General features: G+C 40.0%; 1 protein-coding gene across 7 annotated transcripts in view; it reads right to left on the bottom strand.

The window, feature by feature from the left end:
- Positions 1–26,441, bottom strand: part of uso1 (USO1 vesicle transport factor) — a 138,373-nt gene that overhangs the window by 96,581 nt on the left and 15,351 nt on the right. For all 7 annotated transcript variants that reach the window (XM_069925529.1, XM_069925525.1, XM_069925524.1 and 4 more), the window contains 3 exons: positions 22,529–22,615; positions 18,998–19,062; positions 402–481 (listed from right to left, as the gene is read on the bottom strand). In XM_069925529.1, the coding sequence (XP_069781630.1) occupies positions 402–481; positions 18,998–19,062; positions 22,529–22,615 (232 nt within the window). The remainder of the gene's footprint in view (positions 1–401; positions 482–18,997; positions 19,063–22,528; positions 22,616–26,441) is intronic.

The raw sequence follows: 26,441 nt of genomic DNA on the forward strand, positions 1-26,441 counted from the left end.
AAAGTGCACATATATACTTTGTTGAAAAGTATACTCCAAACAGAACTGACGTTATTCGATAGCAGAACTTTAACTATTTGTTTCCTATCATCTTTTTTTTAAAAAAGACCATCCATGTTAAAAAACTGATTTTCCAAGAAAAAATAACCTCAATATTTTTGCTCATTCGCAACTCCCAAACTGCACGATTCCAGTCATGACACAGAATTATAGGTAGGCATTCAATAATCAAATTTAATCATTCAATTCATACAGCAAGGTGTTCAAAACAGTCATCTTCAACCACTTTTTGGTGAAGCATGTGAAAAATCAAAGCAAAATAAAATGAATTTAAAGCAAATCAGTAAATACATAATTACACAAGGAATGTTTATCTGAAGTTTCAAATTGCTCCACTGTACCTGGCTCTTCCTCTTCGACATCATTGGAGATCAGATTGTAAAGGGTATCCAATGCATAGCCAATTATTTCAGAGTCGGAGCTAGAGGAAATAGAATAAAATTTAAATCTACTTTAAAATCTGGACAAAATTGAACTTGTAACATTGCTAATTAATAAGGAAAATTAAAAAGGCAATTAAAAAGTAAACAGAAACACATCATGAACTTGCATCAATTTACAACAGATAGCGACTCAATAATGTAGAATGCCCAGCCACTCACTAACATAATACTAAGAAACATCAGAAGGGTAGCACGGTTGGCATAGCGGTTAGTGCCACTCCTTCACAGTGCCAGCAATCAGATTCGGGGTTTGAATCTCACGCTATAAGAAGTTTGTACATTCTCCCATGTCTGCGTGGGTTTTCCCAGGGGCTCCAGTTTCATCCCACCGTTCAAAACGTACTGGGGTGTAAATTGGGACTAGTGGGCCAAATTGGCCTGTTACTACGTTGTATGTCTATATTTTAAAATTTTAATTTAATTTTTTTTACAAATTGTGGAAATCATCATATTGCTATTGCTTCACATTTAAGTTTCACCTGTCTGTTCAACACCTGACCTTGACATGGCCACAAGCCATACATTTTGAGGTGAGCTAACATCAGCTCTTGACATTGGGTAAAAAGGAAATATTCAGTTTGGTTAGTTGCAGACATGGTTCAGTCTTTTTGACTCCTTCCATCCAAACATACAGGTGAGATAGTCATGAACAAACCAGGATACTGCCTGGTTGAGAAAGTTTGACGCTGTAATAAGACAGAAAGGCTGGATCATTATTTCCTGCAGCATCGGAGGCTGAGGAGTGGCCTTATAAAGATTTATAAAATCATAAGGGTGACAGATAAGGTGAATGGTTAGTATTTTGACAGGTAAAATTATTCCAGAACGAGGAAGCACAAGTTTAAGGTGAGAGGAAAAGATTTAAGGAGCACCTGAGGGCCATCTCTATCTGTAAAAGTGGGCACAACTTTGACATTCAGAGGGCTCAGAGGGCTGTGGACCAAATGCAGAAAATTGGGACTAGCCCATTAGCATGGATGAATATTGTGTATGGAACACCCGTGACTTCCCTGCCTATTGCTGGTAGTCACATGGCCTCCCCGTCTGAAACTCATTCAGAAGTCACATCACCTGTCAGTATCTGGTGCACTTTTTGTTTCACTTAAAGTTACAATTTATAGACAAAATTATGAATTTCATGTACAATGTCAGTTAAGATTGGGCTCTGGCCACTGGTCAGTGCACACCTTGCCACTGGATCAAATTACTAAGCCTCCTTATTGGCTAGAGCCCTGTATTTAGCACCAGCACAGAGAGATTCACTGTCTGCTTTGTGATGATAACCCCAGACACCGCCCCACGCCAGGTCACAACTTTGGACGTTGCTTGGAAGGGCCGCAGGTAAGGTGTGCACTGCACTGAAGCTGAGCCTTGGTATTGCTATAGCTCAAATTGCTATACATCAATACTGGCAGAAGAGTTGCCACCCTCAACTGATCAGGGGACTGAGAGCATGCACATAGACCTGCAGGTACAGAGGTACCAGATCCACCTCCTCTCAATCAGGGCTCTGAGGAGGGGAAGGTGCATATAACCCCTGCTTATAGTGTGCGCTAAATGTATCGCCTGTGTGAATTTATAGTTTTGTATTGTTTAACATGCTCCCTTTTGTTTCCTGTTATGATTTCTTCCTCACACTCCCCTATAAATTATGCACACATGGTCCCATGCTCTCTCATTAATTGTTGTTATACTAAAGTCATGTTTGATTACAAACCCTGGTGTCGAGACTAATCTCTCTTTGAACCCACCGAACCTGACATTTTCTCAACAAAACAATGAGTTGAACCAAAGTGCCGGTTCCATACTGTATGACGATCCACAAGCAGCTGAAATGAACCACAAAAAACATCCTAAAAATGTGCAGGTTTGACAGCACTACATCTCCTAGAAAGCATCAAACCGGCTACGTGACGTCAGTGCATGATGATGTCCGCGCGTGTCGGGCGCGTGATTAGGACTTTAAAATCCGTTTGATTCACTCAAAAATCGCCTTGTGTGGTTATTTCATCGTGTCCACTGTGATTCCAGTGGCCATAATTGGTGACACTGATGAGTCCTAAAACAGACATGGACTCTGCAGCTGTTGCTGTGAAGTTACCACCTTTCTGGACAGCTGAGCCTGAAGTGTGGTTCCATATAACCACTTACAGCACAGAACAGGCCAGTTCGGCCCTACTAGTCCATGCCGTAGCAAATCCCCACCCTCCTAGTCCCTCTGACCAGCACCCGGTCCATTCCCCTCTAGTCCCCTCCTATCCATGTAACGATCCAGTCTTTCCTTAAATGTAACCAATGATCCCTCCTCGACCACGTCTGCCGGAAGCTCATTCCACATCCCCACCACCCTCTGCGTAAAGAAATTTCCCCTCATGTTCCCCTTATAATTTTCCCCCTTCAATCTTAAACCATGTCCTCTAGTTTGAATCTCCCCCTTTCTTAATTGAAAAAGCCTATCCACATTTATTCTGTCTGTCCCTTTTAAAATCTTAAACACCTCTATCAAGTCCCCTCTCAATCTTCTACGCTCCAGAGAAAAAAGCCCCAGTCTGCACAACCTTTCCCTGTAACTCAGACCCTGAAATCCTGTCAACATTCTCGTGAACCTTCTCTGCACTCTCTCTATTTTGTTCATATCTTTCCTATAATTTGGTGACCAAAACTGTACACAGTACTCCAAATTTGGCCTCACCAATGCCTTGTACAATTTCATCATAACCTCCCTACTCTTGAATTCAATACTCCAATTTATGAAGGCCAACATTCCAAATGCCTTCTTCACCACACCATCTACCTGAGTATCAGCCTTGAGGGTACTATTTACCATAACTCCTAAATCCCTTTGTTGCTCTGCACTCCTCAATTGTCTACCATTCAATGTATATGACCTATTTAAATTTGCCTTTCCAAAATGTAGCACCTCACATTTATCTGTATTAAATTCCATCAGCCATTTCTTAGCCCACACCTCCAGCCTTCCTAAATCACCTTTTAATCTACGGTAATCTACCTCACTGTCCACAACACCACCAATCTTTGTGTCATCCGCAAACTTGCTTATCCAATTCTCCACCCCTACATCCAGATCGTTAATATATATAACAAATAATAGTGGACCCAGGACCGAACCCCGAGGAACTCCACTAGTCACCGGCCTCCAATTGGACAAACAATTTTCTACCACTACTCTCTGACACCTCCCATCCAACCACTGCTAAATCCATTTTACTACCTCTTTATTTATGCCTAATGCCTCCACCTTTTTTCCTAACCTCCTGTGGGGAACTTTGTCAAAAGCTTTACTAAAGTCCAAATAGACAACATCCACAGCTTTCCCTTCATCAACCTTTTTTGTAACCCCCTCGAAGAACTCAATCAGGTTTGTCAAGCATGATCTACCCCTGATAAAACCATGCTGATTACTCCCTATCAATTCCTGTACCTCCAAAAATTTGTAAATAGCATCCCTCAGAACACTTTCCATCAACTTGCCCACCACAGACGTCAGACTTACAGGCCTATAATTCCCAGGTTTGCATTTGGACCCTTCTTAAACAGAGGAACCACATGCGCCACCCTCCAATCCTTTGGCACCACGCCCGTGGCCAGTGACATCCTAAATATCTCTGTTAATGGCCCCACTAACTGTCCACTAGCCTCCCTGAATGTCCTAGGGAATATTTTGTCCGGTCCGGGAGATATATCCACCTTTATCTTTTTTAACACAGCCATCACTACCTCCTCGGTTATCCTTATATGCTTCATGACCTCCCCACTATTTTTCTTTACTTCAACTGGTTCAACATTTTTTTCCCTAGTGAATACCGAGGCAAAGAAATCATTCAAAATTTCCCCCATTTCCTCAGACTTCTCACTCAGCCTACCCTCGCTATCTACAAGGGGTCCAATTTTATCTCTCACTAATCTTTTACTTTTAATGTACTTATAGAAACCCTTTGGATTTATTTTTACTCTGTCAGCCAAAGCCTCTTCATGCCTTTTTTTGGCCTTTCTAATTTCTTTCTTAAGATTCGTTCTACACTCCTTGTAGTCCTCCTTCAACTTCTCAGCTCCCTGCTCTTTATACCTCTTGTACACCTCCCTTTTTCTCCGAACCAAATTTCCAATATTCCTCGAAAACCAAGCCTCCCTATGATTCCAGCCTTTCCTTTGATCCACACTGGGACATAACTACTCTGTACCCTCAAAATTTCTTTTTTGAATATCCTCCATTTTTCATTAACATCCTTACCTGAAAATATCCTGTCCCACTCAATACTCCCCAAATCCCTTCTTATTCCTTCGAAATTTGCTCTTTTCCAATCCAGAACCTCAACTTTAGGCCTCTCCTTCCTCTTCCCTAAAACTACCCTAAAACTACCAGAATTATGATCACTAGACCCAATTGGTTCTCCAACATTAATGTCCGCTACCTAACCTAGCTCGTTCCCTAACAGGAGATCCAGTATTACACCGTCCCGAGTCGGTTCTTCTACTAACTGATTTAGAAAACAATCCTGAGCACATTTAACGAACTCCAGCCCATCCAGCCCTCTAACCGTATGGATATCCCAATCAATGTGTGGGAAGTTAAAATCTCCCATGATCACTACCTTATGATTTTCACACATATACGTTATCTCCCTACAAATTTGTTCCTCTAATTTTCTTGGCCCATTTGGTGGTCTGTAATACACCCCTATTAGCACCCTCTTGTCTCCTCCACCCCTCAATTCCACCCAAACAGCCTCACTGGTCGATCCCTCCATACCATCCTGCCACCTCACGGCAGTAATGTCCTCCTTAACAAGCAGGCTGAAGCGCAATTTCATCTTCGCAAAGTCGAATTGGACATCATTCGTTATTACATCTTGTCAGTGCCCTGGAGTAGACCGTCACTAAGAAGTTCGGCGACTTCCTGTGGAATCCACAATGTACCAGCATGTATGATGTTTTAAAGGCACTTTTATTGCAGGTATTTGGTACGTCCCAAAGGGACTACTACATCTCTGGTTCAGGCGGCAGGTAGGAGGAGGCAACGACAGGAGCTCAGGTGGCGTTGTGAGGAGGAGGAGCGAGTCAGGAGTGATGGGGTTAATTGGTCAAGGACCAATAAAAGGAATGGCCCGGTGAAGGAGTGGGGCTTCGAGGCTTTAGCTCGAGAGGCTTTGGCAAGCATATCTGGATTAAGGTAAAACTGTATATTTGTCACATATATATCTATTTTTTCTCTTTGTAAGGTGAAGGGGAGAGAGATGTGTGAGAGCAGTTTGCTGCTATCAGTGTCAGATGTGGGAGGTCCAAGAGTCTTCTGGCCTCCCAGACATCCACATCTGCCCTAGGTGTGCTGAGCTGCAACATCTCAGGGACCGTGTTAGGAAACTGGAGCTGCAGCTTGATGACCTCCCTCTGGTCAGGGAGAGTGAGGTCGTCATAGATAGGAGTTATAGACAGGTGGTCTCACCAGGGTCACGGGAGGAGAGTCAGTGGGTTACATTTAGGAGAGGGAAAGGGAAGAGTCAGGTTCCAGAGAGGTCTCCTGTGCCTGGATTTAAATTCTCGTGTCCATGACATCCTAAAAGGGGAGGTTAATGAACCAGAGGTCGTGGTTCATGTTGGTACCAACGACATAGGAAGGACGAAGTGTGAAAAATGAATATAGGGAGTTAGGTAAGGAGCTGTGAAGAATGACCACAAAGGGGGTAATCTCTGGATTACTTCCTGTGCCACGTGATAGTGAGGGAAAGAATAGAATTAGGTGGATGATGAATGCGTGGTTAAAGGGGTGGAGTAAGGGGCAGGGATTCAAGTTCTTGGATCACTGGGACCTATTCTGGGGTAGATGGAACCTGTACCGAATGGACAGGTTGCATCTGAATCTCAGAGGGACCAGGATCCTGGCGGGGGCATTTGCTCAGGCTACTAAATGGGCTTTAAACTAGTATCTTTGGGGGAAGGTCCATATAAGGGAGGACAGCAGAGAGAAGGTTTGTCAGCAAAGAGAGAAGGCTTGTAGACAAAATTTAGGGGTGGAAGGCAAGACAATAGAGAAGGAATGGGATCGGTGCTATGACGGAGGGGGAGATAATGCTAATAAATAATAGAGTTGACCATTAAAGGTAAGATGTGGGAAATCTCTGAAATGCATTTACTTTAATGCTAGAGATATTGTAAGGAAAGTTGACAAGCTGAAGGTGTGGATTGACACTTGGCAGTAGGATCTGGTGGTGATTAGTGAAATGTGGTTGCAGGAGGGATGTGACTGGCAGTTAAATATTTTAGGATTTCGCTGTTTTAGGTGTGATAGAATTGGAGGGGTAAGGGGGGAGGGGTGTGGCATTACTTGTCAGGGAAAAATTACTTGTCAGGGAAAAATTACTTGTCTGGGAAAAAAAAGGGGGTGTACTGATTCGTGATAGATTGGAGGGCTCGTCAAGGGTGGCGGTGTGAGAGGAATTAAAAAGTAGAAAAGGTGAGGTTACAATTATAGGGGTGCATTTATAGACCACCTAGTGGGGAACGAGAATTGGAGGGGCAAATGTGTAAGGAAATAGCTGAGATGTGCAATAAACACAGGATTGTGTTAGTTGGGGATTTTAATTTTCCCATTATAGATTGGGAGATGCATTCAGTGAAAGGGCTGGATGGCTTAGAATTGGTAAAATGTATGCAGGATAGCTTTTTGCAGCAATATGTTGAGGTTCCCACTAGAGAACGGGCAGTGTTGAATCTACTGTTGAGGAATGAAATAAGGCAGGTGAGAGGTAGGTGTTGGGGAGCCCTTAAGATCCAGTGATCATTAGTTTCAACATAATTATGGAAAGAGATAGGTCTGGTCTGACGATGAAGGTCTTTGAGTGGGGGAAAGCCAGATTTGATGAAATGAGAAGGGATTTGCAGGGAGTGGTTTGGGCTGATTGAACCCTAACCCTAACCCTGATTATGGGAAGGAGGTAGAGGAGAATTGGAGGACATTTAAAGGTGAGATTTTGAGGGTGCAGAATCTTTATATTCCTGTTAGGATAAAAGGCAGGACCAAATGTTCAAGAGAGCTGTGGTTTTCAAGAAAGATTAGAAAGTTGGTTCAAGATAAAAGGGAAGCCAACATTAAATACAGGAAGCAAGGTATGGATGAGATGCTTGGAAGAGGAAGCAAGGTACGGACGAGATGCTTGGAAGATAGATGAATTATAGAAAGAAGCTTAAGAAGGAAATTAGGATAGCAAAAAGAAGGTACGAGGTGGCTATAGCGACTAGGGTGAAAGTAAATCCGAAGGGCTTTTACAAATATGTGAATAGCAAAATGGATGGAATTGGTCCACTAGAGAATCGGAGTGGACGAATGTGTGAAGAGCCAAATGAGATGGGGGAGATATTGAATGATTTCTTCTCGACGGTACTCACTCGGGAAAAGGATATGGAATTGTGTAGGTTAAGTGAGGCAAAAGGGGTAATTATGGAAAACATAGGGATTAGGAAAAGGGGGGTGTAGGAACTTCTGAGGTATATAAAGGTGGATAAGTATCCGGGTCCCAACGGGATTTTCCCCAGGATCTTTAAGGAAGTCAGGGAGGAAATAGCAGAGGCTCAGACAGTGATTTTTCAACAGTCACTGGAGGAAGGTGTGGTGCCATGGGATTGGTGTGTTGTAAACGTGGTTCCTCTGTTTAAAAAGGGCTCCAGGTGTAGGCCCAGCAATTATCGGCCAGTAAGTTTGCCGTGGGTGACTGGTAAACTAATGGAAAGTATTCTTAGAGATAATATGTATGTATCTAGAGGGGCAGGGATTGATTAGGGACACCCAACATGAGTTTGTGTGGGGAAGGTCATGCTTGACAAATCTTGTTGAATTTTTTGAGGAAGTGACTAGAAAGGTTGATGATGGGAGAGCAGTAGATGTCGTCTATCTGGATTTCAGTAAGGCTTTCGATAAGGTTCCACATGGAAGGTTGGTGAGAAAGGTTCAGGCACATGGGATTAATGTTGAGATAGTCAGATTGGTTCAACAGTGGCTAGCAGATAGGCACCAGATAGTCATGGTGGATAACTGTCTGTCAGGATGGAGGCCAGTGACAAGTGGTATGCCTCAAGGATCAGTGTTGGGTCCCTTGTTGTTTGTCATTTACATTAATGATTTGGATGATGGAGTGGTAAATTGGGTGAGTAAATATGTGGATGATACAAAAATAGGGGGAGTTGTGGATAGTGAGGATGTTTTTCAGGGACTGCAGAAGGATTGGACTACTTAGAAGAGTGGGCTGAAAGGTGGCAGATGGAGTTTAATGTAGATGTGTGAAGTACTTCATTTTGGAAAGAATAATCAAAACATAACATAAGCAATAAAGGGGAGGACACTGAGGAATGCAGAGGAGCAGAGAGATCTTGGAATAATGGTTCATCGTTCTTTGAAAGTGGATTCTCATGTAGGTGGTGAAAAAGGCTTTTGGAATGCTGGCCTTTATAAATTAAAGCATAGAACATAGGAGCTGGGAGGTGAAGTTGGAATGTTCAAGGCATTGGTGAGGCCAAATTTGGAATATTATGTGCAGTTCTGGTCCCCAAATTATAGGAAGGATATCAATAAGGTAGAGAGGGTGCAGAGAAGATTTACTAGAATGTTGCCTGGATTGCAGTATCTAAAATACAAGAAAGATTGAGTAGACTGGGTCTTTATTCATTGGAGCGTAGACGGTTGAGGCGGATTTGATAGAGGTATATAAAATTATGAGGGGGATAGATAGAGTAGATGTGAATAGGCTCTTCCCCTTAAGGGTAGGTGAGACTGGAATGAGGGGTCATAAGTTAAGGGTTGGGGGAAAAACTTTAGAGGTAACGCAAGAGGAAACTTCTTCACTCAGAGTGGAATGACATTCTGGAAGAGGTGGTTGCAGCAGGTCAATTTTGTCATTTAAAAAGGTTGGATGAGTACATGGATGTGAGGGGATTGGAGGGTTATGGGCAGGGAGCAGGTAGGTGGGACTAGTGGAGCTCACTTAAATCGGTCTCTTTCCGTACTGTAATTGTTATATGGTTATATCTTGATGGGTTGGGAAACTATTTGTAACCACCCTTTCAGATGGTGAAGATGGCATCGGGCCAAAGAAAACTGATTCTTTAAGCAAGGTCAGAGAGAGAACTTGGAATGAGAAAATTGATTGCAGAGGTGAATTAACAAGTGTTGTAGAACAAGTACAACAAGCTTTGGAGAGATTGTTTCAACTTATGATGATTTTATACGTTAAAGATAAAACTAAGGCTACAAAAAAGGATAAAAAGAACATCAGGCTTTGGTGCTTGAAAGGTAAATGGTTACCACTCAGGAAGGTTCTTGTCGGTTTTCAGAGAGATTTTCGCTCTACACCCACAACTGATTGTTTGTAACCAGCCATTTCAGTGTCTTGCCGAAGAAACTTGCCCCATCATGATTTTCCAAATGATAACATCTTTTCTTTCAGATCACCACAGAGTTCCTTTTTGTTTCTCTTATTTCAAGTGCAACATTAGGCAGCTAGTCCTCTCATCTTGTATGAATCACAAGGGCTTTGACCAGGCTGAACTAAGCAAATGGTCTTCCAAATGGGGTTTTTGCACAAGCTTGCCAGCTTGTCCTGTTCTAGTCCCAGCTGCTGCTGAACTGTAAAACTGTAGAAATGAATCCTCACTCTCTCTCTCTCTCACACATACAGAGAAAGCCTGTTTGACTCTCTCTGCTTTCAAAACCACATCACCCTCTTAGAACAGCAAGTTCTACTCCAGACAACCTGCGGCTCCAACAAGTTCTTTCATATGTTGCCTTTTTGTAAACAACAATCCATTAATGAAGTCTCTTGGGCACTCTTCAAAGCTTTTGCAAAGGTTCTTAGAGCCTGCCTGTCTAGCATGAGCAGAGCTCCAGTATTTTAAATAAAATCTGTTTTGAAGTGTTTGTATGTGACCTACACTAAAAACCTGCCTCAATTTATCTCTAAAAAACATATCTATATACAATACAAACACAACATAATCTGTCACAGTATCCAATGAGCAACAAATCTCTCTCTGAAAACCAACAAGAACCTTCCTGAGCGGAAACCATTTACCTTTCAAGCACCAAAGCCTGGTGAAGATTCATAAATGTTAAATTCTGTGCACAGTATAAAAATTGTCTGATACTGGTGAACTTGGAGGAGTGAGAAGTGAGATTGAACTGTGAATCAAATAACTTTTCTGAACTGATACACACATTACATACACGTGTACTTAGAATTAGAAGGGGGTTAAGAAGTTAGGTTAAGTTGATAGTAATAAGTTAAAGTTTGATCCTGTTTGCATGTAAAATTAAAAGTGATTTTTGTTTAAGTAACCATTTGTCTTGGTGAATTTCTATTGCTGCTGGGTTTTGGGGTCCTCTGGGCCCATAACACCACTGTGATTCCAGTAGCCATGCAGGGTATTTTTTTCCTTCCTTGACTATTATGACCAAAGAAACCCTTTAATTTGTATCATGGCTATAATATTTTACATTTATTTGAGTAAATTCAAAGTCTCCAAAAGATGGCAGCCCGTCCCCATATAACAATCTAATGCTTCTTCCAGAGCAACTGGTGTCTGACCTGAAGCAATTAGGGAAGATCATCTATCAGCGAAAAAGTCAGTGTTGCCGCTTCTGAAAATTTCAGGATGGACAGACAAGTACTGGATGGGATATACCAAAGATTGCGACAGAACGCGAGGGAAGAGATTGTTGACGTGCTGCTATGATCTTTGCATCCTCCCTGGTCATAGGAGTGGTTCCAGAGGATTGGAAGATAACTAATGTTGTTCCATTGTGCAAGAAAGATAATAAGGATCCTGGGAATTAGAGACTGGGGAATTTTATGTCAGTGGTAGGCAAGCTATTGGAGAGGATTCTTAGGGACAGAATTTATGAGCAATTTTGTAGAAGCAATAGTACATATAATCTTGTGATGGGCAGGTTGGATTTCACAAACATAATTGAAATTTTTTTGACGAGGTGACAAAACAGATTAAAGAAGGTAGAGTTGGATCTGATGAAAATGGATTCCAGTAAAGGTTGGAAAATATTCCCCATGGTATGCTCATACAGAAAGACATGAGGTAGCCATAAAAACTTGGATGTGCAAATTCAGAATTGGCTGGCCCACAGAAGACAGAGGGTGGAAGTGGATATTCTGGATGAAAGTCAGTGACTAGTGGAATTCCACAAGGATCTGTTCCTGCACCCCTGTTCTTTGTGATCTTTATAAATGACTTGGATAAGGAAGTGATGGGGTGGATTGTTACATTTACAGATGGAGTTCAATCCAGAAAAATGTGAAGTGATGCACTTTGAACATGAAGGTGGAGTACAAGGTTAAAGGCAATATGGAAGAACAGAGCGATCTTGGGATCTGTCCATACACCCCTCAAATTTGCTGTTGAAATTGAGAGGATGGTTAGGAAGGCATGTGGTTACATATAGACCGAAGAGGTTTTATTAAAAATAGAAACCCATCTGACAATATTCTTAGATTGATAACTCTGGTCAATGCATTTAGACAGCAACCCAACCATCCAATGGTGGTTGCGCTGGATGCGGAAAAAGCCTTTGATAGGGTCGAGTGGAATTTTTTATTTAAGGTATTAGAGAAGTTTAATTTTGGCTCTCATTTTATTGGCTGGGTTAAGGCTTTGTATACAAATCCAGTTGCTAGGGTGGTGACAAATGGCCAAATTTCTCCATCATTTAAATTAATGCGATCGACCCGACAAGGTTGTCCATTGTCACCAGCTTTATTTGCATTGACTATTGAACCGTTAGCTCAGAGAATACTACAGAATGATAAGATTAAAGGAATGAAAATTGCGGATGATGAATACAAGATTAATTTATTTGCAGATAATGTGTTGGTATATTTGACAGAGCCTGAACAGTCTTTGAAACATTTACAAGATTGTTTGTTAAAGTTTGGTGAATTGTCTGGATATAAAGTAAATTGAGATAAAAGTGAAATATTGCCAGTTGGGGACGGGGATTATTAAGAGTATAAAAGTATTATAAAATTAAAATGGTCCGATAAGATTAAATACTTAGGAGTGGTAGTAAGCGCAGATTATCAGTCCCTATATAATCTTTTTTAATAAAGGAACATAAAAGATTAAAATGGATTTGATTAAGTGGAAAGATTTACCGTTGACATTAATTGGTCGAGTAAATTGCATTAAAATGAATATCTTTCCTCGAATTCAATATTTGTTTCAGTCCATACCGTGTTTGCTTTCAAAGGGTTTTTTTCAAGATTTGAATAGAGCAGTGCGGGAGTTTTTGTGGAAAGGAAAATTAGTTCGTGTAGCTTTATTTAAACTTACATGGAAATATGCCCTAGCTGGACTGCAGTTGTCTCATTTTCAAAATTATTATGACGCAGCTCAGTTGAAATTTATTAGCAGATTGAGGGATATGGATCAACTTCCGAGTTGGGCGAAGGTGGAAATGGCTTGTATATTTGAAGCTGATATACATCAGTTTAAGTGGGATTTGAATTTCTTGAGAGGATGTAATATGCCAGTATTAAAACATTTGTTAAAGATATGGGTTCAAAGAAATAGGGTTTTAGGATCTAAGGGTAAACTGTTCATTCAAACTCCATTAGATCATAATAGGCTCATTTCTTTTTCAATGTTTAATATCATTTGAAGAGATGGAATTCTAAGGGTATGAAGATAATTCAGGATGGTTTTGATGATGGTCAATTCCTTTCTTTTAATCAATTGCGGGAGAAGTTTGATATCTCAGTAAATTCCTTATTTGTGTATTATCAAGTTAGAGCTTTGATAAAAGAGAATTATGGTACAGAGTTGTATTTACCTATGTTGACGAAATTTGAGTCTTTGATTTCTTCTGTACCCAAGAAAGGTTATATTTCGGATATATATCAATTGTTACAAGAAGCTATGGATAAGCCGGGCTGGGAGAAATCTAGGCTTAAATGGGAAAGTGATTTAACTTATATTTTTCTGGAAGATAATTGGGAGGATATGTGTCATGATAGTGTAACTAAAGTGATCAATGTATGATATGGAATAGTCAATTATAATTTTTTTTACATCAGTTATATTTGACTCCAGAGAAATTGAAAAAGTATGGGTTTAGTAATTCAGATTCTTGTTTTAGATGTGGATTATGTACTGGAACTTTTTTACATGCAGTCTGGTCTTGTGTTAAAGTACAACCATTTTGGGAAGGGATTAAGGTGATTTTGGAAAAATTATTTAAAATTAAATTACCATTAGATCCATCGATTTTTTTTGTTGGGATATATGATTTCTTTGAAAGGATTAGGTTTTAGATATATTTCAAATTGCTTTTGTATGTTTGGTGCTAACTGTAGCATGGAAGTGCATAGCTAGTACCTGGAAAGATAATGTGGAGGTTAATATTTCACGTTGGCACAATGAATTGAGAACTTGTATTATTATGGAAAAAATTACATGTAATTTGCACGATAATTATCAATTTTTTGTTCAAATGTGGTCTCCTTATTTGAAGTATATGAATCTAGACATACTTTGAAATATTTTCTATATTTACTGTCCTGTTTTTAATATTTGGCTCCCCTTAAGGGAGCTGGTTGAAGGGGTGGGTGGGAGGGTGGGTTTTTTTTTCTATTTTTCTTTGTTATCATTGTAAGTTGATTGTTATCTTTAAATAAAGTTTTCAACAAAAAAAAGGAAGGCTGTTGTGTGTTGGCTTTCATTAGTCAGGGGATTAAGTTGAAGAGCCACGAAGTAATGTAGCAGCTCGAGAAAGCACTGGTTAGACCACAGAGAGTATTGTGTTCAGTTCTGGTTGCCTCATTCTAGGAACCATGTGGAAGCTTTTGAGGAGTGGCAGAGTAGATTTACCAGAATGGCGCTTGGATAAGACAACATGTTTTATGAGGAAAAGATAAGCAAGCTAGGGCTTTTCTCTTTGGAGCAATGGAGAATGAGAAGTAATTTAGTAGAGGTGCATATGGTCATGAGGAGCATAGAGTGAAAAGCCAGCGCCATTTTTCCAATATCAGAGCACATCTGCTTAAGCTGAGGGGAGAAAAATTTAGGAGATATCACAGGTAGATTTTTTGTCCAACACAGTGAATGGTTGATATCTGGAATACACTGCCAGCAATAGTGGTTGAGACTTGTACAATAGGGGCATTTAAAATATTCTTGGATAGGCACATGGATGTAGAATGAATAGAGCATTATGGACTGTGAGAGAGTGAAGGGTTAGATTGATTGTGGAATAGGTTTATGTGGGTTGGCACAACATTAAAGGCCCATGAGCCTGTACTGTGTTGTTCTATGCTTTTTTCTAAACTTAACTGGATGTCTATTGACACTCAAGCCAATCTTGAAAAGTTAAAAGTAATTAACTTTCCCACGGCTTCAAATAAGCAGAGATCCCTATTCTTTAACAGATCTTCCAAGTTGAGACAAGTTGCTTATAGTTTGATGTTCACAGTCAGTTTATACTGAACCTTTGGAATCAAAGCAAAATATAACCTTTATGCTGTCCCTGCTTGAAATTATAATCAATTAACAAATTCATCTGGTTACAATACTCTGGAAAAATGGCATGAAGTACAAGTTGTGCATTTTCTTTCTTTTCCAATCTTTTTATTATTATTATAATTTATAAACACATACAGTTCAAAGAGATATGAAAAATACATAGTAAATAACGAATTAATACAGAGATATTAAACAATAATATTGCAGAATAAAAATATATCAAAAAAATTTTTTAGATCAGTTTAGAGTATGAACTATCTCTAAAGAAAATGATATAATTAATAAAAATATATTTAAAAAAAGAGAGAAAAAAAACCCCAAAAAGGAAGAAAAAACAAATCTGAATTAAAAACTTTTAAAAAATACCTACCGATATAGCTAAATCACGCCGATCACTCCGATCTCATCTAACAGCCCAATTATTATACATAATCATAAAAAGAAAACAGAGCCAGATCAACTCACCACAAATGAAAATATTGAATAAATGGTCGCCAGGTTAACTCAAACTTAGAAGGGGATTCATAGACAGAGTTTCTAATTTTCTCTAAATTTAAACATAGTATAGTTTGGGTAAACCATTGGAAAACAGTGGGAGGATTAACCTCTTTCCAATTCAATAGTATAGATCTTCTAGCCATTAGTGTAAGAAAAGCAATCATACGAGCCGCAGGAAGAGATAATTAAGTCAAATCTATCATAGGTAATCCAAAAATTGCAGTAATGGGATGTGGTTGTAAATCAATATTCAAAACGGTAGATATAATGGAAAAAATTTCCTTCCAATAATTCTGTAAAGAGGGACAGGACCAAAACATATGTGTAAGAGAAGCTATTTCCAATTGACATTTATCACATATAGGATCGATATGAAAATAAAAACAATGGAGTTTATCTTTAGACATATGAGCTCTATGAACAACTTTAAACTGTATCAGTGAATGTTTTGCACATAGAGAAGAGGAGTTTACCAGTCGCAGAATTTTATTCCAATTTTCATTGGAAATATGAAGGTTGAGTTCTCTTTCCCAATCATTTTTAAACTTTCCAAAAGTCCCAGAATTTATTTTTGTAATTATATTATATAATTTAGATATCACACCTTTTGGAGGGAATTTTGAATATAGTATATCCTCTAAAACAGTCGTAGTCTCCCGATTGGGAAAAGAGGGTAAAGTCGAAACTAAGAAACTCCTAATCTGCAAATATCAAAAGAAATGAGATCTAGGTAAATCATATTTCATGGATAATTGTTCAAATGAATGAAAGAGTTATCCAAGAATAAATCCGAAAAGCATGTTATACCTTTAACTTTCCAGAGTAAATAAGCTTGATCAATTAGAGAGGGATGAAAAAAAAATTTAGTACAATAGGGGTTTCCAAGATAAAATGACTTAGGCCAAAAAATCTCCGGAATTGAAACCATATACGTAGTGTATGTTTAGCCATTGGATTATCAATTAGTTTATATAGTTTAGTAAGAGTAAAAGGGAGAGCAGCTCCCAAAATAGAACTAATTGAGAAATTTTGTACCAGTTTAATTTCTAAATTTACCCAATGGGGATTTAGAGATAATTCTGAATAATTCAACCAATACCTTAAGTAACTAATATTAATTGCCCAATAATAAATTCTAAAGTTGGGTAATGCCAATCCTCCCTCCAGTTTAGATTTCTGTAAATATTTTTTTCCCAATCTAGGATTCTTATTTTGCCAGATATATGAAGACAATTTAGAATCGACCTTATCAAAAAAAGATTTAGGAACAAAAATAGGTATAGCTTGGAATATATATAAAAATTTAGGTAAGATCATCATCTTAATAGCATTAATACAAGTTGTGCATTTTCATTGTTTCAAAAAGTAAAAAACCAGAAGCAGGTGTCTCTGAAAGGAGAAATTGTAGACAGCATTATAATGACACCAAACTTTTTGTCAGGGCTAATTATTTCCAAGTGGTTTTTTCAAGCAAGATTTCTATTATTTTTGTGTAAAGAACATTGGATTCAATGCATTTTTCAAACTGAAGTTATATAATTGCAATAAAGTTTAATTAGTGAGGATGACTTGAGTCAAAAGCAACATCTTCCCATGTACAGTAAAATCCCCATTATCTGGCATCCACGGGGATTGCAGATGACGGATATGTGAATTTTCTGGTTGACTGAGACTCGCTCTTCCAATGCCTAAGCAATATACCTGTATTAAGAATATACTTTATAAAAGACAAAAGAGAGTGCAAAATGTAAAGTAATTTGGAAAAAAAAAATCAGTACTGTCATTTTTAATGATGTCAAGTTGACTTTAATCAAGTAATTCCCTTAACTTACAAAATTAAAATTCTAACCCCGGTCGCTGGCACTGTAACAGTATTGCGCTAGCTGCTATGCTAACCATACTGCTATAATTAACCCCATCCCCAAAGTTTACAGAAAAAGCCTTACTTAATGCTAAAAAAAATTAAAGCCTCTTACTACGCAGAGATAGGAAGACATTTTGAGTCACCCCAGAGGTGAGTGGCAGCTAGATCCACAGTACAGCCTGTCTTGCCTCCACTCAAGTTTCCCCATCAGGCCCTGAGCGCAACTCTATTCACCTCCAGGCCAGTGTCCCAGTCAGGACCTTGGCACACCTTCCTCATGCTGACAACCTGACACAATGCCAACTGTTACGAACCCAGAGGACCCCAAAACCAAAGCAATAGATATTCACCAAGACAAATGGTTACTTAAACAAAAGTTGCTTTTAATCATCTTTAAACATGAAAACAGAATCACACTTTAACTTATCACTATTGACTTAACTAACCTAACTTAACCCCCTTCTAATTCTAAGCGCACGTGTATGTAATGTGTGTGTAAGATTAGAAAAGTTATTTAATTCACAGTCCAATCTCACTTCTCATTCCTCCAAGTTCACTGGTTGCAGACAATTCTTATACTATGCACAGAATTTAACATTTATAAAGTTCACCAGGCTTTGGTGCTTGAAAGGTAAATGGTTACTGCTCAGGAATGTTCTTGTTGGTTTTCAGAGAGATTTGTTATATGATGGACATCCAACCACTTCAGTATCTTGCCGAAGAAACATGCCCCTTCAGAATTCTCCAGATGATAACCTCTTTCTTTCAGGTCATCAGAGTTCCTTCTTGTTTCTCTTATTCCAAGTGAAACATTAGACAGCCAGTCCTCTCTTCTTGCATGAACCACAAGGACAGACCAAATTAAGAACTCATAACCCATCTTCCAAAATTGGGTTTTCTACAAGCTTGCCAGCTTGTCATGTTCCAGTCCCAGCTGTTGTTGCTGGCTGTAACACTGTAGAACTGATCTCTGTGTCTCTCTCTCTGAGAGAAAGCCTGTTTGACTCTCTGCTTTCAAAATTACATGACCCTCTTAGAACAGCATGTTCCCTTCCAGACAATATGTAGCTCCGACAAGCTCTTTCATCTGTTGCCTTTTTGTAAACAACAATCCATTAGCGAAGTCTCTTGGGCACTCTCTAAAGCTCTTGCAAAGGCTGTGGGTCCGATACGTCTAACATTAGCAGAGCTCATTTCAAATAAAATCTGTTTTAAAATGATTGTATGTGACCCACACTAACAAACTTTGCCCCAATTTATCTCCAAAACACACATCTATATACTCTGTCACACAATGAAGTCTCAGCAATCAACCACAGGGTCATATTTATTCAAAATTATTTTTCTATTTTTTTCCTCAATTTTTTTTTTGCTGGTTGTTTGAGTTTTCAGTTGATTGAATGCTGGACAATGGGGATTTCACTGTATTCCTCAGTTTAACATTGCCCAATTTGAGAAAAAAACTTTCAAAGCAGAAATATTAATACCTATTTCCCAACAATTATTCAGAAGAATCAGTATGGCATTTCCCGATTTCTACTACTGACCAGCGTTTAACCACTTTCCAAGTAGTAACTATTCAAGAGTGGACACTTACCGATCCATCTGTAACACATTAATTAGATGATCCATGGCCTGACTGCCCACTTCAAGACGATATTTCTAAATTTAAACACAAATGAAAACCATCTTTTACCAACTGAATAGAAATTTGTAATTTCACTTTTCCCATCAGCAGAAGGTATGGATCACTGAGGTCTCCCTTTCTTCGATTAACAACATTTACTGGGAAAGTTGTCTAAATATCATCAAGAGAAATGGTATCCAAAACCTGGATGAAGAAGTAGAAGGATGGGCAATAAGTGTGCAGATGATATGAAGTTTGGAAGTGTTGTGGATAGCATTGAAGGTTGTCAGATTACAGCAGGATGTAAACAGTTGGACACAGAAAAGACAAACGGGGTTCAATCCGGATAATTGTGAGATGATGCATTTTTGAAGGTCAAACTTAAAGGAAGAGTACATGGTTAATGGCAGGATACTTAACAGTGTGGAAGAACAGAGGACCTTGGAGTCCAAATACATAAATCTCTCAAGGATGTTTTAGGTAAAAAAAAAGGCCTATTGTATGCTGGACTTTATTAGTTGGGGTTTGAGTTCAGGAGTCTTGAGGTAATGCTGCAGCTCTAAAAAACTCTGGAGAGACAACACTTGGAATATTGTGTTCTGTTCTGGTCATCTCTTTATAGGAAGGATGTGGAAGCTATGGAAAGGGTGTAGAGGAGATTTACCAGGATGTTGCCTGGACTGGAAAATATGTCTCATGAGGCAAGGTTAACAGAGCTAGGGCTTTTTTTGTTAATTTTTAAATACAAATTTTTAAATGTTTAAATTTTTAGACATACAGCACGATAACAGGCCATTTTGGCCCACAAGTCTGTGCCATCCAACTTATACCCAATTAACCTACACCCCTGGGAAAAACCCACACACAGAGAGAACGTACAACTCCTTACAGACAGCACGGGATTCAAACCCCGGTCCTGATCATTGGCGCTGTAAAAGCGCTGCACTTACCACTACGTCAACCATACCACCCCCATCTCTTTGGAGGAAAGAACTATGAGAGATAACTTAGAGGTCTACAAGAGGCATAGATAATTTTTCTCAGGGTGGAAGTAGTAAACAGGAGAAGGCATCAGTACAAACATGAGAAGGAATCTGTACAAAGTGAAGAGAGGAAAGTTTAGGGGAGGTAAAAAGGGTATGTTTTTGCTGCATGACCAAGAAGATGACAAAGGTATCCCCCAATTGAAAATCATGGATTAACCATGAAGCCAATGCATGACTGAAGGCCAGGACAGAGGCTCTTTTCAATAAATTAAGTTCACAAGGCCATCAGAGAATCAAAAGCCAGTACCTCACCAAGCTTGTGTCCCATGAAAACATCATGAACACCTGGCAACTATGGCAAGGGTTACATGCTATCAGTGAGTACAAAGCAAAGCCAAGCAGCATGCAATAACACAACATTGAAAAAACGGTTCCATGTGTTTGCTTTAAATAGGGAGCTGTTGAAATCAGGTTGGCCTTCTGGCAGGAGAACCAACAGAAAGTAACTAGCCCAGACAAAGTTCCAGGACATGGCCAGACAACCTGTACATACCAACCAGTGGGTGTATTTATAAATATCTTTAATCCCTCACTACAAAAAGTCATAGCCCTACTTATTTCACAAAGACTATGATCATACCAATACCAAAGCAAAGTGTATTAAAGGGCTTAAATGACTACCAAAGGGCGCCTCTGACATCCACTATCATAAAGTGTATTGAGGGGCTGGTCGTTACTCTCATCAAATCCAAGCTCCTTGCCAGCCTTGACTCACTGCAGTTTGCCTCTTGTTAGGAACAGCTCTATGCAGACACCATCTCCCTGGCCTTCTACAACCCTGAAACATTGGTCAGCAAGGAAATCCATGCCAGACAACTGTTCATAGACTGTAGCTCTGCCTTCAAGATCACAAACCCCAGAAAACTCCCTCCCAAACATCAGTCTCAGCTTCAACACCACCCTTGACACCTGAATCCTTGATTTCCTGTCCAACAGACATCAGTGAAGAGAGGGAACTACACTTCCTGCATGATCAACACCAGCACTCTAAAGATGTGTACTCAGTCTTCTACTATACTGCCTCTACACCCACAATTGTACAGCTAAATTCTGCTCCACTTCCATGTACAGTGTTGTCAAATAATAATGAGACAGAATACAGCAAGAAGACAAAGACTAAAGGCATGGTGCCAAGATAAGACCTTTGTCTCAATATCATTTAGATGAAGGAAATAATGACTGACTTCTGATGAAGGACAGATACACCCCTGTCCTCATTAATGCTATTTAAGTGGAAAGAATGGATCACTTCAACATCTCCAATGACCTGATCTAGATCAAGCACTTTGAAGAGTCAGCCAACAAAGCAGATAAAGCCTTTCTTAGAAGGGCAAAGTTCAGCATGTTCCCCATGTCGCTCAACACTGCTGCAGGTGCATCACGACGTAGAAAAGGAGTTGCTCTGCTCAAGATAGGAATAGGTATCAGCTGAAAAACACGATGAATGTATTTTGCAACAACTTCACTCTCCGCCATTGACTAAAGGCAGCCAAAATACTGACCAATCCATCACACGCCAGACACACCCTCTTCCCCTTGGGAGGGCTCAAAAAAGTGTGAAACTATGTATTAATAGGCTTACAGACAGTGTCTAACCTGCAACTATGAAGCTCCTAAACTGCTCACAAGAGTGCTCTCATGCTTTGTACAAATTATATTTTTCCTTTGTAACTTAGCACTCCAATGATGCTCTCATTTTTCTACTTTATAAGGTTTTATAGGAATTTTAGAGATGATCTGTTCGACAGCTCACAGAACTCTTTTCACTGCACTGGGTATAATGTTATATATCAACAAACTTAAATTGTTACAAGTTGCAACACAAGTTAACAAAGCCATAAAAAGGTCCAAAGCATCTGGGGTTCTTCAATGGAGAAAAAAGAGTTGCATGAACCCCACTCTTGGTTACATTGGATCATTTGTAGCTTGTATAGTATTAATAAGGTGCAAAGAATTTCCTTGAATTCTTGGAAATACATAAAGAATGTACGAAGACAACATCACGACTGAAGGTGCATATATATGACAAAGACTCAACAGGGTTAGGAGTCTTTTCTCAGGAAAAGGAAAAAAGTTTGAAGAATGGATATATTCACAATTATAAGTACATGCTGCAGAGGGAAGGTGCATAAAACAAAATTTTTCATTACGTCTAAATCCAAGAATCATAAATAGACAAATAAATGCAAGAAACTCAGAAGAAACCTTCACAGATGATGCGAGTGTTGAATTTGAATGTTTCAAAAACATTGGGAAAATAGCAGAAATACATTCAAGTGATATGTGGATATTCTAAAATGGAAAAGAATTTGCCTTTGTTGTGGGAAGAGGCCAGTGAGACGGGACCAGAATATATGGTGGGCTAAATGGCTGGTAGAGTTTTGCAAAATTCAACAATTTATCTCCAATTTCCTTCTTCCCTTCTCTCTAAATTCTAAAACAATCAAGATCATACCTTAGATAGTGATTTGAGTGCTCTCACAGCATCTCTGCGGTCATCCAGCAGTGTAGAAGAAGCTACTCTGTCACACAGCTTCTGAACCTGTTCCAGGAAAAAAAATGAACATAGTCCAGTTAGGTTAACTGTAAAACAGCATTTAAGGATTAAATGCAAATCATGCTTCTAAGACTATTACATTACAGGTAACAAATAAAATCCACATACTGATAATCCATTTTAAATTAATATATTAATAAAGTTGGATAATAACTCAAAGATTTGATCTGCCACAATTTAGATCCAAATAATAAAACCACATATAATCATCATGAAAATGTTGAATTTGAATAAATTAACAATGGAAATGGATACAAGCAAGCAAAGTTCTCACCAGAGCCAAGAAATTCCTTTCTTATGCTTTCATATCATTCAACTTTTGCACATTGATACCAAATTCAAGCTAAATGTTAACTTTATTTGGAATACAAACCACTTTGGACAGTTGCAGTGTACCTTCAGAAAACCATTTAGTTTTTGTCAAGTTGCTTCATTGTGCACAAGTAGATCTGCAAAAGTTTAACTGAATTTGGAAGCTGTGCAAACAGTTCATGTTGACAATGCAAGAAAACCAATGTAACAAAGTCTCAAACTTTATATCAGAATCACAATTTGTCGTGAATAAGTCGTGAAATTTGGTGTTTTGTGGCAGTGTAGCTAACTGGGACACGACCCGGTACACAAGATGGTTGACGAATGTGTTGATCACATAGACCCTGCGGAGGTATGTCCATATTGACATTGTAGGGCCATTACCAGTCCCCCACGGGGTGAGATATTGCCTCATGATTGACCACTCCATGAGGTGGCTGGAAGCAGTCCTGTTTGTCGACACAACCACCAAGACCTGCGCCAGGGCACTGATTAATACCTGGATGTTAAGATTCAGAATCCTGGAGCATACAACTTCCAACAGAGTTTACTTCAGGACTCTGGGCAGCACTGGCCAATATTCTGGGAACCCAGCTCCATCACACCACAGCATACCACCCTCAGGCCAACGGGTTGGTGAAACGGTTCCATAGGCACCTAAAGGCAGCCTTGATGGCTTGGTTCAAGGGGCCGAATTGGGTGGACAAGCTACAGAGTCCTCCTGAGGATCTGCATCACACTGAAAGATTTCAAAGCCTCAGCAGCTGAGTTGGTGTATGGGGCGCCATTAGTGATACCAGGGGAGTTCTTTGCCACCACCAAGGACTCGAGGGTCTCATTGACAAAGCTGAGGGAAAGACTGCGTACTCTAGCACCTCTGCAGCCTCTGCAGCATGGCCACATCAACAAAAATGTAGAGAATTGTGAGTATGTTTTCATTCGGAGGGGGCACACCAGACAACTCTGCAAAAGCCATACGAGGGACCGTACAAAGTAGTCAGACTTGATGTGTGTGCTGGATATCAGCTGTAAGGAAGAGATTTTCACCATCGACCGCCTCAAGTCAGCACATTGTGACATTAGCCAACGGTCTCCACTCAGCCCCCTTGATGCAGAGTTAGGCCACTAAAAGCAGCAAACAGAGCTTCGATTCTTGTTTATGTAGTGGCCCACTAACCAGGACACAAGATGGCGGACAAACATGGCAACCACGCAGATCCTATGGGGGCCAACGACCTTTATCCCAGGTGACAACTGATATGGCAGCAAATCCAACCAATCCAAGGCCAGCACTGAGGTGAAGCCACTCCTGTCATCGGACTTCTTATAAAGATCTTGATCCCTGCCTTAAATGCCCTTTTCTTGCTCTTATCGGGTTGTGGATTCTCTGATCCATCCAGGGCTTCTGGTTGGGGAACACCCTGTTTTTGCGTGTGGCCTCACACTCATCCACGCAAGTCTTGATGAAGTTGGTGACACCTGTGGTGTATTTATTCAAGCCTATGGATGAGTTCTTGAACATGTTCCAGTCCACCAATTCAAAGCGGTTCTGCAGACGCTCCTCTGCCTCCCTTCTCCACACCTTTGCCTTCTTCATCACTGGTAGTGGTCTTCAGTGTCTGCTTGTACACCAGAAGTAGAAGAACAGCCAGGTGATCAGACTTGCCAAAGTGCTGGTGTAGCAGTGGTCGACTGTCTGGTCTCACATGATCTGTTGGTGGTAGCTTGTCAGAGATTTCTTCAGGTTAGCCTGAGTGAAGTCTCCCACAATGATCGGGAAGGCATCCAAATGTGCTGTCTCATGACTGTTTATCACAGTGTTCAGTCCCTCCAGTGTCAGCCTGACATTAGCCTGGGGTGGAATGTACACTGTGACCAGAATGATAGTGGTGAACTCCTTCGGCCGTTAGAATGGGCGACACTTGATCGCCAGGTGCTTCAGGTTGGGGAACCAGAACTGGGACACGACCGTCACATCTGTGCACCACGATGAATTGATGATGGCACAAACACTGCCTCTCCTGGTTTTTCCAGACGCCAGTGTTCGATCAACGTGATGGAGGGTGTAGCCCTTGTCCACATTTAGCCATCCTTCCATAAAGCACATCATGCAGCATTCCCTGATGTCTCTCTGATATTGAAGCCTGGCTTGGAGTTCATCAAGTGTGTTCAGGAGAATGGTAGGGAGTGGAAGCCTCAGGTTCCAGCGTCTCGGCTTGATTTGTAGCTCCCCCAACTCCCCCGGCGTCCACATCATCAGATCTTCTTTACCTGGCTAATGGGTCCACTGCTGGAGTGCTGTTGAACCTGGTGGAGTTATTGTACTCTCTTGAGCTGTTTACAACTCTGGAGTTGTTGTACCTGCTTGAGCTGTTTAAAACTCCAGCGTTCTTGCTGTAAACCGTGGAGTTGTACCTGCTTGAACTGTTTAAAACTGCTGCGGAGTTGTTGTACTTGCATGAACTGTTTAAGATCCCTTGACCTGATGGAAAATGCCGATTCTACCAGTTTTGCCAATTTCAAGCAATCTTAGGACCTTCATGCTTTTGGGTAAGTATGATTTTATGTTTCTCATTTCTTGTTCGATTTTTTAAGGTGTTCTGAATGGGAACATTCGATATCACTGAATTATTATCACACGAAGGTGCCCACTAAGTCTATGCTACTGCGAAACCAAAAATTGCAGATGCTGAAATCTTGAGCGAACAATGAGCAACTGGAGGACTCACCAGGTCAGGCAACATCCATGAGTAGAAATGGTCAATGATTTGGGTGGGATCCTTTACCAAGACTAAAGGGTGATATTATGTCTATGAAGGGGAAAGTAGCTGGGGAGGACCCAAGAGGTGAGAGGGAATTGGGCAGGTTAGAAAGGTGTTGAGGCAGGTAATTGGAGAGAACACGGAAGACAAGGGGGTGGGGTTAAAAAGAAAAGCAAGCTCTGGAGGATTCATCCACATTTAAGTCAGCTAAGCCATTATCTGCACCTCTTTATGGAGTTATTCTGAGGATTAAGTAAGGTCGACCAAATGGTCCTTGAAGTATAGATGGTGATTTTAAGAGACAGAATTGAGGGAGATTTTAAGGACGCATGCCAAAAGGATGTTTCCCTCAGGAGTCCAAAGTTTCAGAATAAGGATTAGGATGAAAATTAGATGATGGGAATTTCTCTTAACTGTTGTGACTCTTTAGAATTACGGTACTGACTCCAAATATCCATGGAGGCAAATATATTTAACATTCAATTGCAGAGTGAATCAAGAGGTGATCTATTTAAATTTAAAAAGTAACCTATTTAAAAATTTTTAAAGGGAAAGTAGCATTGACACTAAAAATTGAATTAACCATGATCCCTTGAATGGTAGAGAAGGTTTGAGGAGCCAACTGGCTTACTCCTGTTCCTATTTTTATATTACCATAAATTTAATGAGCATATTGTTCTCATTGTGTTGCAGCTAATATTGTTAGATGCATTTTCCAAAAATTAATTTGGGAATCT

Source organism: Narcine bancroftii, chromosome 3, assembly GCF_036971445.1.
Source record: "Narcine bancroftii isolate sNarBan1 chromosome 3, sNarBan1.hap1, whole genome shotgun sequence".
NCBI lineage: Eukaryota > Metazoa > Chordata > Chondrichthyes > Torpediniformes > Narcinidae > Narcine > Narcine bancroftii.